This window comes from Oryctolagus cuniculus, chromosome 6 (genome assembly GCF_051225735.1).
Source record: "Oryctolagus cuniculus isolate XC-2025 breed Fujian yellow rabbit chromosome 6, ASM5122573v1, whole genome shotgun sequence".
Classification (NCBI taxonomy): Eukaryota; Metazoa; Chordata; class Mammalia; order Lagomorpha; family Leporidae; genus Oryctolagus; species Oryctolagus cuniculus.
This window is the reverse complement of record NC_142872.1, coordinates 107710500-107727885: the sequence shown is the minus strand read 5'-3', so window position 1 is coordinate 107727885 and position 17386 is coordinate 107710500. Positions and strand designations below refer to the sequence as shown.

Sequence of the window (17386 nt, the reverse complement as noted above, 5' to 3'; positions counted from 1 at the left end):
TTTTTGTTTATTTGTTTTTTGACAGGCAGAGTGGACAGTGAGAAAGAGACAGAGAGAAAGGTCTTCCTTTTCTGTTGGTTCACCCCGCAATGGCCTCTGCGTTCGGTGCGCTGATCTGAAGCTAAGAGCCAGGTGCTTCCTCCTGGTCTCCCATGTGGGTGCAGGGCCCAAGCACTTGGGCCATCCTCCACCGCACTCCCTGGCCACAGCAGAGAGCTGGACAGGAAGAGGAGGGACCAGGACAGAATCCAGTGCCCCAACTGGGACTAGAACCCCGTGTGCCAGCGCCGCAGGCGGAGGATTAGCCTATTGAGCCGTGGCGCCAGCAATCCCAAAGGTTTTATAATGAGGTATATTCAGTCACACAAACATCTTATTTGTTGGATTGTGATTCTCTGTGATGCCTCAGGATTTTGCAGTAAAGAACACCATCACCAGAGGTTAAGCTGTTGGAACCCACCACCAAAAAAGAGCCAAAATAAATCTCTCTCCATTATCAAGTAGTTGGCCTCAGATATTTCTCAGTAATGAAAAGCTAACTAATAGATGGAAACTAACCTGGGAGAAACAAGTACTTGCATCCCCAGAGGTTATTATTATTATTGTTATTTTATTTATTTTTTTTTGACAGGCAGAGTGGACAGTGAGAGAGGTACAGACAGAGAGAAAGGTCTTCCTTTTTTGTTGGTTCACCCCGCAATGGCCGCCATAGCCGGCGCACTGCGCTGATCCAAAGCCAGGAGCCAGGTGCTACTCCTTGTCTCCCATGCGGGTGCAGGGCCCAAGCACTTGGGCCATCCTCCACTGCACTCCCTGGCCACAGCAGAGAGCTGGACAGGAAGAGGAGGGACCAGGACAGAATCCGGCGCCCCGACCGGGACTAGAACCCGGTGTGCCGGTGCCGCAGGCGGAGGATTAGCCTAGTGAGCCGCGGCACCGGCCTTCCCCAGAGGTTCTAAGGCCTGGTGGTTCCAACCTGAAGAGTCTGCTAAAAGAACAAGGTATGATAGAGATTGTCAGTCCCTCTAGCTCTCCATTCCAAATTACTCTGAAATCAGCTGATTTTCTCAGATTGTCTTTTAGGACTTTGTTAAGTATGCTAAATGAAATATTAGGATTTCACTAACACTAACCCTTCCTAGGATCATCTCGCCAATTGCAGACAGCTAAATTCTGAGTAAAAAACCTACAAAGGGAAAAAAGTTTTAAATTCAGAAAATAGTTGAAATAATACCGATTCAAAGAGCTTTGGTTTAAATAATCGGGCAGTGAATACAAGTGAGTAATAATCAGTTTGTTCCCAGCTCTATCAGATTTTATTCCCTGCAGTTTTCTGGTAAGGAAAAGGCTTGGAGAAACTGAAGAAGGGAGAAGGTTGCAGATAGAATAATCTGAGAGGAAAATAATTTCACATTACATCATTGATACTTAAAGATACTTGGTCACATTAGTGTAAAGATAACTTTGTTTCATAAAAAGTGTTTGTTTTGTTTTCTTTTTGTCATTTTAAACTAGTGTAGCTCCCTGGCAATTTAACTGAAGTATTGTTAGAACCTATTAGTTTCATTTCCTAATCTCACCTTTGGTACAGTATGTCTTGTTTTCCTTAATCGGATACATGGAAATAAAATTCAAAATCTAAAGTCTATTGTATTTGAAATATTAACTTACATAAACAATGAAATTTATTTCCTATGCTATTTCATGTATATGCTATTTTATTTAAGAGTTTCAGAGGTGGAAGGAGAGACAGAGAGGTCTTCCAATCACTGGTTCACAAATGGCCAGGATGAATCCAAGAGCCAGGAACTCCGTCCTGATCTCCCACGTGAGTGGGAGGGGCCCAAGTCCTTGGGCCATCTTTTGCTGCCTCCCTGGGTATACTGACAACAAGCTGGACCTGAAGCGGAACAGCAGGAACTTAAATTGGCTCTCCAATATGGGATGTCAGTGTTGCAAATAGCGGCTTAACATGCTGCACCTCAACACCAGCCCCATGAACAACCAATTTTTTTTTTTAATTGTCAAAGATGCACAGTAAAAATAGTTTTGATAGGGATGGGCACTGTGGCTTAGTGGGTAAAACCACCACCTGCGGTGCCGACATCCCATATGGGTGCTGGTTTGAGTCCCAGCTGCTCCACTTCCCATCCAGCTCCCTGCTGATGGCCTGGGAAAGCAGTAGAAGAAGAGTCCTTGTGCCCACGTGGGAGACCTGGAAGAAGCTCCTGGCTTCAGATGGGCTCTGCTCTGGCTGTTGTGGCCATCTGAGAACTGAACCAGCAAGTAGAAGACTTCTCTCTCTCTCTGCCTCTGCCTCTGCCTCTGCCTCTGCCTCTCTGTAACTCTGCCTTTCAAATAAATAAATCTTTAAAAAAAAATAGTTTTGATAAGGGCAGATATTTGGTGCAGCAGTTACAACACTGCTTATGATGCCTTCACCCCATATTCAAATGCCTGGGTTCAAGTGCTGGCTTTGCTTCCAGACCCAGTTTCCTACTAATGTGCATGCAGGGAGGCAGCAGGTAATGGCTCAAATACTTCATCTTTCCCACCAATAAGGGAGACTCAGAATGAGTCTTGAACTCTTGGCTTCAGCTTGGCCATGCCCTGGCTGTTGCAGGCATCTAAGGAGTGAAGCAGTGGATGAAAGATCTCAGTCTGTCTCTGTATCTCACTCTGCCTTTCAAATAAGTAATAATAATTATAATAAATTTTAATGACTTTAATAGTTTTTGAGAAGCAAATATGACCTAAAGTATTTGACACAAAATATCCTCATATTTAACACAGACTTCATTGTGTGTACATGAAAGATCTGCTTAAGTGGTCACTTGTATTTTAAAATGTTCTTTCAATTCTTTTCTCTTTCTTTTTTTTTTTTTTTTTTTTTTTTCTGATGCTTTGGCATCAGAATTGCCTCCCCTGTTTGGGAAATATACAATTGTGTGTGTGTGAATTGAAGTCCAAAAAGCCTGATGTTTTTCTTTTGCCGTGACAACAAGCAAATGACCTAATTTGGACCAATTAAGTGCCCTTGCCTTTAACTGTGAATCAGTAGAAGTGTTACAAAGAAGGAATAAGAGATTAGAATCAGGGGCAGGCTTTATGCTGTAGCAGATTAAGCCTCCATTTGGGATGCTCACATCTCTTCATTGTAATACCTGGAATCTACTCCCCCTCCCTTTCCAATCCAACTTCTTGCTAATGTCCCTGGGAAGCAGCAGGTGCTCAAGTACTTGACGTCCTGTTACCCAAGGGGGTAACCCAGATAGAATTCCTGGCCCCTGGCTTTGGCTTGGCCCAGCCTTAGCTATTGTGGGCATCTGGTGATTATAAGAGGAAATGGGAGGTAATCTCTGTCTCTACTCCTCCCCCCTCTCCCTCTTTGTTGGTCTACCTTTCAAACAAAAATAAATAAATAAATGTTTTAAAAGAGAGATGAGATTTAACACCAGTGTCTTTCCATTGCTCTGTTGTGTCAGGATCCAAGTGTCCAGGAGCTGGAGCCCTTAACCAGGCAATGTCTTTGGCCATGGTACCAGCCACCTTCGTTGCCTATGTTCCCAAGTTAACTGGAAATAATTCAGGATGTTATTATCCTACTTAAAGTCACCAAAAACAGTTTCAGATTTTTGCCTGATGGGGTCAGTCACTCTTGAAATTTATTGGAAACTTCACAGCCTGAAGATGCTGCCAAGGCCAGCTTATGGGCTCTGTGACTTTCTAGGTAATATAACAGGCTTGACTAAGCTGCCAAAGAGCAGAGACTCCATCTGATTTGATCCCTATGTATAAGCTCCTAGCTCCTAGCTTAGTGCCTCCAACAAGCAGATGTTAAATAAATATTTGATTTTTTACTTGAATGATTAAAATAGTAACACTATTACAGGTCTTTTTTTGATCTTGACATCATCTAGTATGAATTTTTCTTAGCAAGGAAGAAAACTAAAAACTGATGACACTAAGGTTTTAAAATCAGGCAAGGAAGAGGGTTTTCTTTTTTTTTATTTCTCATTAACAGAAATGAGGAAATCTGGAGGAAAGAGATTAGGTTTCTGTTGTAATAAATTTTCTTGCCTACAAGTTAAGCAGGTTGTGTCATTCACTAGATAACTCTTATTAGTTTGAAAAGAACGGTCCCACCCACTGGACTTTGATCCAGCAAAAACAACTGTTACCTAACTCAACCTCTCGTAGTTATTAGAACACCTGTATGAAAAATCTTTTTTAAAGTTGGTTTTATATATATGATTTATTTAAGTTTTCAAGAATGATTAGAAAACTTTTTATGATTCTACTTTTGTTGTTTGTGATCCTCGGAGAGGCAAGGAAATCATTTCTCAGTTTTCTGAATATAGAAAAGGCTGAAACACTACTTTTCACGAAGACTGAAGAAACCGTTCTTGTAAAGTCAGCTTACACAGATAAACGGCCTGACTCCAGCTACCTTGTTGTGCAATTAGAAGATCCTAAAATGCTGCAAGTGGTGAATGTGACCAAGACTTCATCAGATGCCGCAGACTTTTCCATAAACCTGGTGACAGGTGAAGAAGGAGAGACAAATTTAACCATTCAACTTTGGGATTCTGAAGGTAGGCAAGAAAGACTCATTAAAGAGATAAAGAATGTCAAAATCAAAGTGCTCAAACAAAGAGAAGGCAGTCTTTTGCAAGCATCAATGTTTATTGACAGAAATATCTTAATGCTTATTTTACCAATGATACTGTTAAATAAGTGTGCTTTTGGCTGCAAGATTGAACTCCAGGTGTTTCAAACAGTATGGAAGAGACCTTTGCCAATAATTCTTGGAATAGTAACACAGTTTTTTCTTATGCCATTCTGTGGATTTCTTTTGTCTCAGATTTTGGCATTGCCCTTGGCACAAGCTTTTGGATTCATAATGACCTGCACATGCCCAGGAGGAGGTGGGGGCTATCTCTTTGCTCTGCTTCTGGAAGGAGATGTCACGTTGGCTATTTTGATGACATGCGTATCAACTTTATTAGCCCTGATAATGATGCCTATCAATTCTTATGTTTATAGCAGGCTATTAGGACTATCAGGAATATTTCATGTTCCTGTTTCTAAAATTGTGTCAACACTCCTTTTCATACTAATACCAATATCAGTTGGAATAGTCATCAAGCATAGAATACCTGAAAAAGCAAACTTTTTAGAGAGAATAATTAGACCTCTGAGTTTTGGTTTAATGTTTGCAGGGATTTATTTGACTTTCAGAATGGGATTTATGTTTCTAAAAACAGTTAATCTAGAAGTGCTTCTGTTGGGTCTCTTAGTTCCTGCTTTGGGTTTATTGTTTGGGTATTCTTTTGCTAAAGTCTGTATGCTGCCTCTTCCTGTTTGCAAAACTGTTGCTATTGAGAGTGGGATGCTAAATAGTTTCTTAGCCCTTGTCATTATTCAGCTTTCTTTTTCACAGTCCAGGGCAGACTTAGCTTCTGTGGCTCCTTTCACAGTAGCCTTGTGTTCTGCTTGTGAAATGCTGCTGATCCTTCTGATCTACAAGGCTAAGAAAAGATTGGTCCTTATAGCAGAAGTTAAAAGAAAAAGAATTCCTCTAGTCTAACAAAGCACTACTAAATTCCTACTGTGGGAAATTCAAAGACTAGCTAAAATGATGCTGCTCTCAAACCCACATATGATCTGGTTAAAAATTTGATATAGGGGGAGGGGATAAATACATGAAACCATATGTGCTAAGCACCCAATGAGTGGCACAGACAGTAAAACATTCAGGAATTCAGAGGAAGGTACAGTTTTACAACGAAGTTTGTATGGGAATGTTTTATAAAGTAGGATGTGAAATCATACCTTACTATATTCCCTTAAATGAGAAAAATTAGATAACTCCTCCTATAATGATGACAATACATCCCAAATATTTGAGGAAGGGATGACCACATAGCAGACAATCAGAAACTCACTCAGCGAATAAATATGTGAATTGGAGCTCTCCTTGGTTCATCAGGGTCAGCATGCCTTTAACTAAATGTAGCAACTCTGCTCTCTTGGCTGTGCTTCTTCCTGTCTTCCACATCTTGTACCAAAGGTATTATTACAATTTATCCTAAAACACAGGGTCATCTCTTCACCCTCTTCTTTATTCTTCCCTCTTTTTATCTTTATACTCAATCTATTTCCTACAGAAAATTTTCTGTAATATCTTTTCATCAGTCTCCTCCTTTCCCAGTGTTGTCACTTTCATTCTGCCTTCTATTACTTCTTTCCTAAACCTTTCTAAGCTGGCTTTTGGCTTCTCTGTCCACCCTCCTATCACTGTCAGACTTATCTTCCTAGAAATCTAACTTTGATCATGTAATTTCCTTGTTATGAAGGCTTTTTCCCTTTTGAATAGTCTTTATTCCTCAGTAAGGTATACGTTAATTCTACTGTCTGACTTTAATCTAGTTTTATCTTTTCTCCTGCTTCTTTATATTCAGCATTTGCTCCAGTCCTACTAATTGACACGGTATCTCAAGAAAATGCCTTTGTTCATGTGAGCCAACCTGGCTTGTTTTGTAGCTATTTGTGTTCCTGTTTTGTTCTTCCTCTTTTGCTACACACCCATGAGCATGAGAATTACATTTTTTTATTTTTACTTCCCATAGGGTGTGGCACAATTCTTGAATGTGAGAATTACATTATTCATTTTATACTCCCCATAATGTCTAGCACAGTATTCTCTATGTGTTGATTCAAATAAAGTATTGAAGTACGGACTAGGGCCCAAATGAACAATCTGAATTTTTTTTTTTTTACTATTTTTTTAAAATTTTTTTTTTTGACAGGCAGAGTGGACAGTGAGAGAGAGAGACAGAGAGAAAGGTCTTCCTTTGCCGTTGGTTCACCCTCCAATGGCCCCCGCGGCCGGCGCGCTGCGGCTGGCACACTGCACTGATCCAAAGGCAGGAGCCAGGTGCTTCTCCTGGTCTCCCATGGGGTGCAGGGCCCAAGCACCTGGGCCATCCTCCACTGCACTTCCAGGCCATAGCAGAGAGCTGGCCTGGAAGAGGGGCAACCGGGATAGAATCCGGCGCCCCAACCAGGACTAGAACCCAGTGTGCGGGCACCGCAAGGCGGAGGATTAGCCTAGTGAGCCGTGGCACTGGCCGAACAATCTGACTTTTTTAAATACCACTTTGGAATTTTCAATGAAAATTTCATTATCTAGACCCAGTTTGTACCCTCTCCAAGAGAAAAAAATAGGTATCAAGAATAGAAAATATTATTCTAAATAATCCTTCTTTCCCTGTTTCATAGCTTTGGTTGTATGCACATCATTTAATTTTCCTATAGTTAGTCCAGTTACCTCAACTAAAAATGGGGATAATAATGTCAGCTCTATCAGATTATCCTGGGAATTAAATGAGCTCAAGCACATAATGGGCTTAGAAGAGTTCCTGGCACATAGTAAGTGTTCAGTGTTAGTTATTATCATTATTTTCTCAGTGCTTTTGGCCCTGAAATAGCTCCTTCTGATTTGGAATATCAGTCTGATAACTGTGTATGAGCCTAAACTTTTAACATTTTTTTCTTAGTTTTATTCACCATTTTGCTCATAGTATTTAGAAATTTTTGTTTACTTTGCCAACTAATAAGACAACCAATGTTTCTTATTCGGATATCACCAAAACCAGTATGTGAATACCAAGATTTATAAAAGACCTAAAGGTATGTAATTTTATAATATCTGATAAAATATTTGCCCACATGGAATATATTACTCACTTATATAGATCTATGCTTAGGGCTGTAAAATATAATTACATCTATACAAATTTAATTTAAATACATTTACTTTTTATTTTTTTAAAGATAGATTCATTTATTTATTTGAAAGAGTTACAAAGAGAGAGAAGGAGAGTCAGAGAGAGGGAGAGGGAGAGGGAGAGGGGTCTTCCATCCGCTGATTCACTCCCCAGATGGCTGCAATAGCCAGAGCTGCGCCAATCTGAAGCCAGGAGCCAGGAGCTTCTTTGGTGTCTCCCATGTGGGTACAGGGGCCCAAGGACTTGGGCCATCCTCCACTACTTCCCCAGGCCATAGCAGAGAGTTGGATCAGAAGTGGAGCAGCCGGGACTTGAACCGGTGCCCATAGGGGATGCCAGGACTGCAGGTGTCGGCTTTACCCGCTATGCCACAGCACTGGCCCCTACATACATACATTTTCATGAGCATAATTGGGAGACAGGAGATCTACCTTTCTAGCTGTACTTTCATCAGTAACACTGTGACCTTGAACAATTACTTCTCTACATTGCAGTTTTCAAATCTGTAAAATAGAAGGGTTCAGGACTGGTGCTGTGGTGCAGTGGGTTAAAGCCCCGGCCTGCATCCCAAGCATCCCATATGGGTGCCTGTTCAAGTCCTGGATGCTCCACTTCCAATCCAGCTCCCATCTAATGCACCTGGGAAAACAACTGAGGATGGCTCAAGTCCCTATGCCCTTGCACCCATATAAGAGACCTGGAAGAAGCTCCTGGCTCCTGGCTTCAGACTGGCTCAGCTCCAGCTGTTGCAACCATTTGGGGAGTGAACCAGCAGATGGAAGACTCCTCTGTCTCTATCTTTCTCTGTAACTCTTTTTCAAACAAATAAAATAAATCTTTAAAAAAAAAAAAAAGTTCAACTGGGTTTAAGATCCTGCTCAATTCTGTAACAATCCATGATTCAGGGATAGCACTCTAGTACTTAACACCAAGGGCAGAGTAGTCAGTAGAACAAAATGAGGATTCACAGTGATGAGAATAACTATACATTGCTGTTGCTTTCTTTTTCTGTTTCTTTTTAAATATTTTATGTATTTATTTGAGAGACAGAGTTACAGACGAAGGGAAAGACAGAGAGAAAGGTCTTCTGTCTCTGGTTCACTCCCAAGATGGCCACAATGTCTGGAGCTGGGCTAATCTGAAGACAGAAGCAAGGAGCTTCTTCTGGTCTCCCACATGGCTACAGGGCCCAGAGCATATGGGCCATCTTCCATTGCTTTCTCAGGCTATAAGCAGAGAGCTGGATCAGAAGAAGAGCAGCTGGGACATGAACTGGTACCCATATGGGATGCTGTCATAGCAGGCGGAGGCTTAACCAACTACACCACAGCATTGGCTCCTGCTGTTGCTTTCTAACTAGGACAGCCACCCAAAATACAAGCTTCCTGAGGGCAGGGACTCTATACTATTTTTTTAAATTTATTTTTTAATGAATACAGATTTCATAAGTACAACTTTAGGAATATAGTTATTCTTCCCACCATATCAGCCCTCCCAACCACATTCCCACCCTTCCTTCTCCTCTCTCTCCCCTTGCCAGTCCCAGTCTCCATTAATATTAATTTTAAATTAATTTTGTACACAGAAGACCAACTCTATACTAAGTAAAGATTTCAACAATTTGCACACACACACACACACACACACACACAACTGTTTGAGAACTGGTTTTACAGTTAACTCAATACAACTCATTGAGGACAGAGGTCCTGCATGGGGAGTTAGTGCACAGTGACTCCTGTTGTTAATTTAACAATTAACCCTGTTATGTATGATGTCAGTGACCACACAAGGCTCTTGAAATGAGCTGCCTAGGCTATGGAAGCCTTTCGAGTCCACAAACTCTGTCAGTATTTGGACAAAGCCATAAGCAATGTGGAAGTTTTCTGCTCTCTTTAGAGTAAAGTACATCCTTCTTTAATGGCCACTTCTTTCTGCTGGGGTCTCACTCACAGAGATCCTTCATGTAGAACATTTTTTGCCAGATTTTGTTTATGTGTTCTATTAGTTCTCACAGATCAGGGAGAACATATGGTATTTGTCCCTTTGGGACTAGCTTATTTCACTAAGTATGATGTTTTCCAGATCCATTTTTTTGCAAATGACCAGATTTCATTTTTTTTAAAGATTTATTTATTTTTTTATTTGAAAGTCAGAGTTACACAGAGAGAGGAGAGGCAGAGAGAGAGAGAGAGAAAGAGAGAGAGGCCTTCCATCCAATGGTTCATTCCCCAATTGGCTGCAATGGCCGGAGCTGTGCCGATCTGAAGCCAGCAGCCAGGAGCTTCTTCAAGGTCTCCCACATGGGTGCAGGGGCCCAAGGACTTGGCCATCTTCTACTGCTTTCCCAGGCCATAGCAGAGAGCTGGACAGGAAGTGGAGCAGCTGGGTCTTGAATGGGCACCCATTTGGGATGCCAGCGCTTCAGGCTAGGGCGTTAACCCACTGTGCCACAGCGCTGGCCCCAGATTTTATTTTATTTTATTTTTTTACAATTGTGTAGTATTCCATAGTATATGTGTCCCATAATTTCTTTATTCAGTCTTCAGTTGATGGGCACTTAGGTTGATTCCATGTCTTAGTTATTGTGAATTGAGCTGCAATAAACCAGGAGGTGCGGATAGCTCTTTTATTTACTGCTTTCATTTCCCTTGGATAATTCTGAGGAGTAGGGTGGCTGGGTCAGATGGTAGGTCTATATTCAGATTTCTGAGGTATCTCCATGCTGACTTCCATACTGGCTTTACCAGTTTACATTACCACCAACAGTGGATTAGAGTACCTTTTTCCCATATCCTCACCAACATTTGTTGTTTGTTGATTTCTGTATGAAAGCCATTCTAACTGGAGTGAGGTAAAACCTCATTGTGGTTTTGATTTGCATTTCCCTGACAGCTAGTGATCCTGAAAATTTTTTCTTGTGTCTGATGGCCATTTGGATTTCTTCTTTTGTAATATGTCTATTTAAGTCCTTGGCCCATCTCTTAAGTGGGTTGTTTGTTTTGTTATTGTGGAGTTTCTTAATCTCTTTGTAGATTCTGGTTATTAATCCTTTATCTGTTAAATAGTTTGCAAATAATTTCTCCCATTCTGTTGGTTGCCTCTTCACTTGCCTGTTTGTTTTGTCATACAGACACTTCTCAATTTGAAGTAATCGCATTTGTTAATTTTGACTTTGACTGCCTGTGCCTCTAGGGTCTTTACCAAGAACTCTTTGCCTGTGCCAATGTCTTACAGGGTTTCCCCAATGTTTTCTAATAATTTGATAGTTTTTGGTCATAGATTTAGATCTTTAATCTATGTTGAGTCGATTTTTGTGTAAGGTAGGGGTCTTGATTCATAATTCTGCATGTGGAAATCCAGTTTTCCCAGAACCACTTGTTGAAGAGACTGTCCTTGCTCCAGGGATTGGTTTTAGCTCCTTGGTCAAAAATAAGTTGGTTGTAGGTGTTTGTATTGATTTCTGGTGTTACTACTCTTTTCCATTGGTCTATCCATCTATTTTTGTACCATTACCAGGCTGTTTTGATTATGACTACCTTGTAGTGTGTCTTAAAATATGGTATTATGATGCCTCTGGCTTTGTTTTTGTTGTATAAGATTTCTTTAGCTATTTAAGGTCTTCTCCTTTGCCTCCATACAAATTTCAGCATAATTTTTTCTAGATCTGAGAAGCATGTCTTTGGTGTTTTGATTGGTATCATATTGAATCTGTAAATTGCTTTCAGAAGAATAGACATTTTGATGATATTGATTTTTTCAATCTATGAACATGGAAGATTTTTTCATTTTTTTGTATCTTCTTCCATTTCTTTCTTTGATTTTTTTTAATTCTCATTGTAGAGATCTTTGACATCCTTGGTTAAATTTATTCCAAGTTATTTGATTTTTTTGTAGCTATTGTGAATGGGATTGGTCTTAGAAGTTCTTTCTCAGCCATGGCATTGTTTTTGTATACAATGGCTGTTGATTTTTGTGTATTGACTTTATTTTTTTAAAAGATTTATTTATTTATATGCAAGTCAGAGTTACACAGAGAGAGGAGAGGGAGGGAGGGAGAGAGAGAGAGAGAGAGAGAGAGGTCTTCCATTCGATGGTCCACTTCCCAATTGGCCACAACAGCCAGAGCTGTGCCGATCTGAAGCCAGGAGCCAGGAGCTTCTTCTGTGTCTCCCACGTGGGTGCAGGGGCCCAAGGACCTGGGATATCTTCTACTGCTTTCCCAGGCCACAGCAGACAGCTGGATTGGAAATGGAGCAGCCGGGTCTCGAACCAGTGCCCATATGGGATGCTGGCACCTCAGGCCAGGGCATGAACCCGCTGAGCCACAGCGCCGGCCGCTGTGTCTTGACTTTATATCCTGCTACATTACCAAACTCTTCTATGGGTTCCAATAGTCTCTTAGTGGAGTCTTTTGGATTCCCTTTATATAGAATCAGGTCATCTGCAAATAGGGATAGTTTGTCTTCCTCCTTCCCAATTGTATCCCTTGGATTTCTTTTTCTTGCCTAATGTCTCTGGCTAAAACTTCCAGGGCTATGTTGAGTAGGAATGGTGAGAGTAGGCATCCCTGTCTGGTATCAGATCTCAGTGAAAACGCTTCCAACTTTTCTCCATTCAAAAAGATGCTGGCTGTGGGTTTGTCGTAAATCACCTTGATTGTGTTGAGGAATGTTCCTTCTGTACCCAATATGCTTAGTTTTCATCATGAAAGCATGTTGTGTTTTATCAAATGCTTTCTCAGCATCTATTGAAATAATCATATGTTTTTTTTCCTGCAGTTTGTTAACGTGGTGTTACATTGATTGATTTGCAAACATTGAACCATCTCTGCACACCATTGATAAATCCCACTTGGTCTGCGTGGATGATCTTTCTGATGTGTTGTTGGATTCTATTGACTAGAATTCTGTTGAGGATTTTTGCATCTATGTTCATCGGGAAATTGGTCTGTAATTCTCTTTCTCTGTTGCATCTTTTTCAGGTTTAGGAATTAAGGTGATTCTGGCATCATAGAAAGAATTTGGGAGGATTCCCTCCTTTTCAATTATTTTGAATAACTTGAGAAAAATTGCAGTTAGTTGTTCTTTAAATTCTGGTAGAATTCAGCAATGAATCCATCTGCTCCTTGGCTTTTCTTTGTTGGGAGGGCCTTTATTAGTGATTCAATTTCTGTCTTGGTTATGGGTCTGTTTAGGTTTTCTATGTCTTCATGGCTCAAATTAGGTAGGTTTTATGTGTCCACGAATTTATTCATTTTTAAAATTCCCAGAGTGGTGCTGTGGTATAGTGGGTAAAGCCACCACCTGCGGTGTTGGCATCCCATATGGCACTGGTTGGAGACTTGGCTGCTCCACTTCTGATCCAGTTCTCTGCTGGAAAAGCAGTGGAAGATGACCCAAGTCCTTTGGACCCTGCTCCCATGTGGGAGATCCAGAAGAAGCTCCTGGCTCCTGGCTTCAGATCGGTGCAGCTCTGACTATTGCAGGCATCTACAGAGTAAACCAGTAGATGGAACACCTCGCGCTCTCTCTCTCTCTCTCTCTCTCTCTCTCTCTCTTTCTCTGGCTCTTTATAACTCTGTTTCAAATAAGTAAATAAATTTTTTAAAAAATTCCTGGGGCTGGTGCTGTGGCACTGTGGGTTAATCCTTTGCCTGTATTGCTGGCATCCTATGTGGGTACTGGTTATAGTCGCAGCTGCTCTTTTTCTTTCTTTCTTTTTTTTTTTTATTTATTTATTTCTTTGAAAGAGTTGCACAGAGAGAGAAGGAAAGGCAGAGAGGGAGAGAGAGAGATCTTCCATCCATTGGTTCACTCCCCAATTGGCCATAACAGGTGGAGCAGTGTCGATCTGAAGCAGCCAGGAGCCAGGAGCTTCCTCTGGGTCTCCCATGTGGGTGCAGGGGCCCAAGGACTTGGGCCATCTTTTTTTTTTTAACTTTTATTTAGTAAATATAAATTTTTAAAGTACAACTTTAAAACTTAAAGTAGCAGCTTTTCCCCCCATAACCTCCCTCCCATCCGCAACCATCCCATCTCCCACTTCCTCTCTCATCCCATTCTTCATCAAGATTCATTTTCAGCTACTGTTTTCCCAGGCCACAGCAGAGAGCTCGACTGGAAGCGGAGCCGCTGGGGAAGCCAGCACTGCAGTCGGTGGCTTTACCCTTTACGCCACACCGCTGGCCCCTTGCTCCTCTCCTGATCCAGCTCTCTGCTGTGGCCTGGTAGGGTGGTGGAGGATGGCCCGATTCCTCAGACCTTTGCACCCACATGGGGCATCTGGAGGAAGCTCCTGGCTCCTGGCTTCGGATCAGCTTTGGCCATTGTGGCCATTTGGGGAGTAAACCAGTGGATGGAAGACTTTTCTCTCTGGCTCTCCTTCTCACTATCTGTAACTCTGTCTCTGAAATAAATAAATAAAATCTTTAAAAAAAAAATCCCTAAAGTTTGCACAATGCACTAAACAGAGTAGATAATCATTAAATATTTATTGAAATCAATCAGTATATCTTTTTTTTTTTTTTTTTTTTTTTTTGACAAGCAGAGTGGACAGTGAGAGAGAGACAGAGAGAAAGGTCTTCCTTTTGCCGTTGGTTCACCCTCCAATGGCTGCTGCGGCCGGCGCGGCGCGCTGCGGCCGGCGCACCACGCTGATCCGATGGCAGGAGCCAGGTACTTATCCTGGTTTCCCATGGGGTGCAGGGCCCAAGTACTTGAGCCATCCTCCACTGTACTCCCTGGCCACAGCAGAGAGCTGGCCTGGAAGAGGGGTAACCGGGACAGAAACCTGTGCCCCGACCGGGACTAGAACCTGGTGTGCCAGCGCCACAAGGTGGAGGATTAGCCTAGTGAGCTGCGGCGCCGGCCTAATCAGTATATCTATACAAGTCTGTCTATGATTCCAGCTCTTGTCAATTTACCAGCTAGCTGACATTAGTCACATGATTTACCCTTTATATTTAAATCATATAGAAAATAGGGATAATGATAGTACCTACCTCATAGTGTTGCTGTTAGGGTTAATTGAGTTACTATGAGCAAGGCCCTCAGAATAACATCTAAGACATAATAATATAAAATATTATTGCTACTGTAGGCATAGTTGAATAAAATCATACCATATCAAATAACTGAACATGCATAGATGGAACTTGTCATATATTTTATTTCTTTTATATATGTTTCATGGAAGACAGATGTGATCATAGTAAGACTTCTTTGAAATTTTGGGTGGGACTGAAGTCATCCTAGTTATTTTTTTTCTTTTTTTCAGAATGAGAGGCATAAAGCAGGCTCTCTAATCAGTTGAGTCCATACCAACTATCTTACATAGCTATGATGGGCAAAATATACAAGGGGGACAGGTTATGACAGTTTTTTTTTAAAGTTTCTTTCTAGCCCTTAAGGGGTATAATGCTGTGATATACTGTTCTGAGAATAACAATTCTATAATATATGAATATATTCTTAAATATTGGAAAGACATTAGAATCACAGGGGCATTGCCAAGGTTTTAATCTAGACCTACAGCTCCACCTATATTTTATCAAAGCATGAAATCTTATCATGTAACATGGAGATTCCTCCCTTGAGCAGCTGTGCTGTCTGTATGTTAATTTGATCATTTTAAATCAAAGTCCACTTAACAATAATTAAAAAGGCTTGGAGTGTGGAACCTAAATTGTTTTTTAGTGAAAGGAATTGTCATTTAAAAGAAATCAGCTCCAGAGACTAAGGAAAGCTAGCAAGATGCCTACAATTTCTGGGGAAAGAATCTCAGTGAAGGATCTTCTTTATAATGCAAACACTGGGCAGTTGAGTACCCCATGTCTTGGGGAAGGGTGGCCGTTTGTGTATCGTCAGGTGTCCAGAGCAGGGATCCCACATCTCTTACCTTTTGAACTTTATCATAATTAGAACCTCAGCTGGGAGTCAGGTGGAAGGAAAGAACATGGAAGGCCTTCAGACAGGAACTCACCATTAGGGATTGTTGGAAACATGGATGGATACCATGCCAAGTAGTAGATTTTGTCCCAGTACAGGACACAAATGTGCAGCTGGGACTGGAACCTGTCTCCTTCCCCAGAAACCAGCTTGGCACAGCACATGTTCTTTGGGATTGGAGACAATGGCTGCAGATGTGATTATAGCTTTAAAAACTTCTCCTTTTCAGAACCCAAAAGCAGTGCATCATTGTGAAATCAAATTCTTAAGACCAAGGAGCTCTGAAATAAAAGCATTTGCTGGACCTTTATAGATGTGAGCCAAGGAGAAGGGGTTGGTCCTAGAAGAAGTTTCCTGAGTCACAACCAGAAACTCTAGGTGGCAGTTGGAAAAGCATGTTTGCTGGATCTAAAAAGCCAGAGTATTTTATAATGAAATCTGGGGAAAAGAAAACGTAAGTTGCTATGTTGAACTTGTATTGGCTATAGATAAGAGAACAGGATGAGGCTAAATGGGCAAAGTTTTGGGATGGGAAGATAGCTTATAATTACTTGTTGCTTCTTCATTGGCTGTGATTTTAAGCTGAATGCAGTGGGGCCTAATGGTCAATCTCAAGGGTTTCAACATGTTTAGGAATATGGAACTTCTCCCCCGCCCCCCCCCCCCCTTTGGTTTGACCTGAAGCTGTTAGCTAGCTTCTCAATCACTGCTTTCCTCCATCCTCCCCTAAATTTATGAGAGCTCAGAATCTTTCTTTTATCATCACATACAAGTAGTAAGCTCTCTGCAGCCATCTGAACTACTTTCACAGCACCCAGTAAGGATCTTTTGGATTGTGTGGGACTATTGTGCAACACTGCCACAACTGAAACTGAACACTCGACTCCTTGTGCACTGGCAGAGACTACTATTTCATTTTCAGCTGAAAAAACTAAGTTACCTGAGGACGATTGTGAAATAGCACTGAGGCCTCTAGAAAAAGCTGGACTTCCTGCTTAAGTGACATAGTGTGCTTGAAATGGTTTTAATTAGAAGAAATAAGATATTTGACCTTTTCTTTATCTTACTTGAAATGACACTGATTTTAGCAGCTTTGCCAAATCAATAGGAACATTTTAATTTTTAAAAAGTTTACAAATGGAATCTTTATAGATGATACTGATCTTTCTGCAAATACCTGGAAAATTTTATTTTGTTATAAATTAACATTAGTCAGCATGTAGTTGACAAGATTTTTATTTTAACATGACAATGAAAAGCCAATAAATTAGTTTCTGGAGTTTTTTTTTTTTTTTTTTCAAACAAAGACAACAAAAATATCGTCTGATATACAAACAGAAGAATCCAAGTCAGATTCTTAAGGTATCAATGATTCTTTAGAAGAATGAAGACAGTTTCTGGCTCTTTGTGTGATTTAAGAATTGCGTCCACAGCACTCATCATTCAGCTATGAGATGTGTTTTGCGTTGGTGACAATATCTTGACTTTTGATTAAACTAAAGCAAACAACCTCTTCACCAGCAAGGAAGCAAATGACCTACTTCTCTAGTCCTGCTATGGCTAGACATCTGTGCAATGCTTTTTGCCTTACGGTGATACACTAGAATATTCTGTGATGTCAGGGTTGCTATTGCAGGAAGAGGA

General features: G+C 41.0%; 1 protein-coding gene across 1 annotated transcript; it reads left to right on the top strand.

The window, feature by feature from the left end:
• Nucleotides 1-2864: 2864 nt before the first annotated feature.
• Nucleotides 2865-8628, top strand: SLC10A5 (solute carrier family 10 member 5). Its single transcript, XM_089335467.1, has one exon. The coding sequence runs from the start codon at nt 4274-4276 to the stop codon at nt 5588-5590; it is 1317 nt and encodes a 438-aa protein (XP_089191593.1). The 5' UTR covers nt 2865-4273; the 3' UTR covers nt 5591-8628.
• Nucleotides 8629-17386: the final 8758 nt, after the last annotated feature.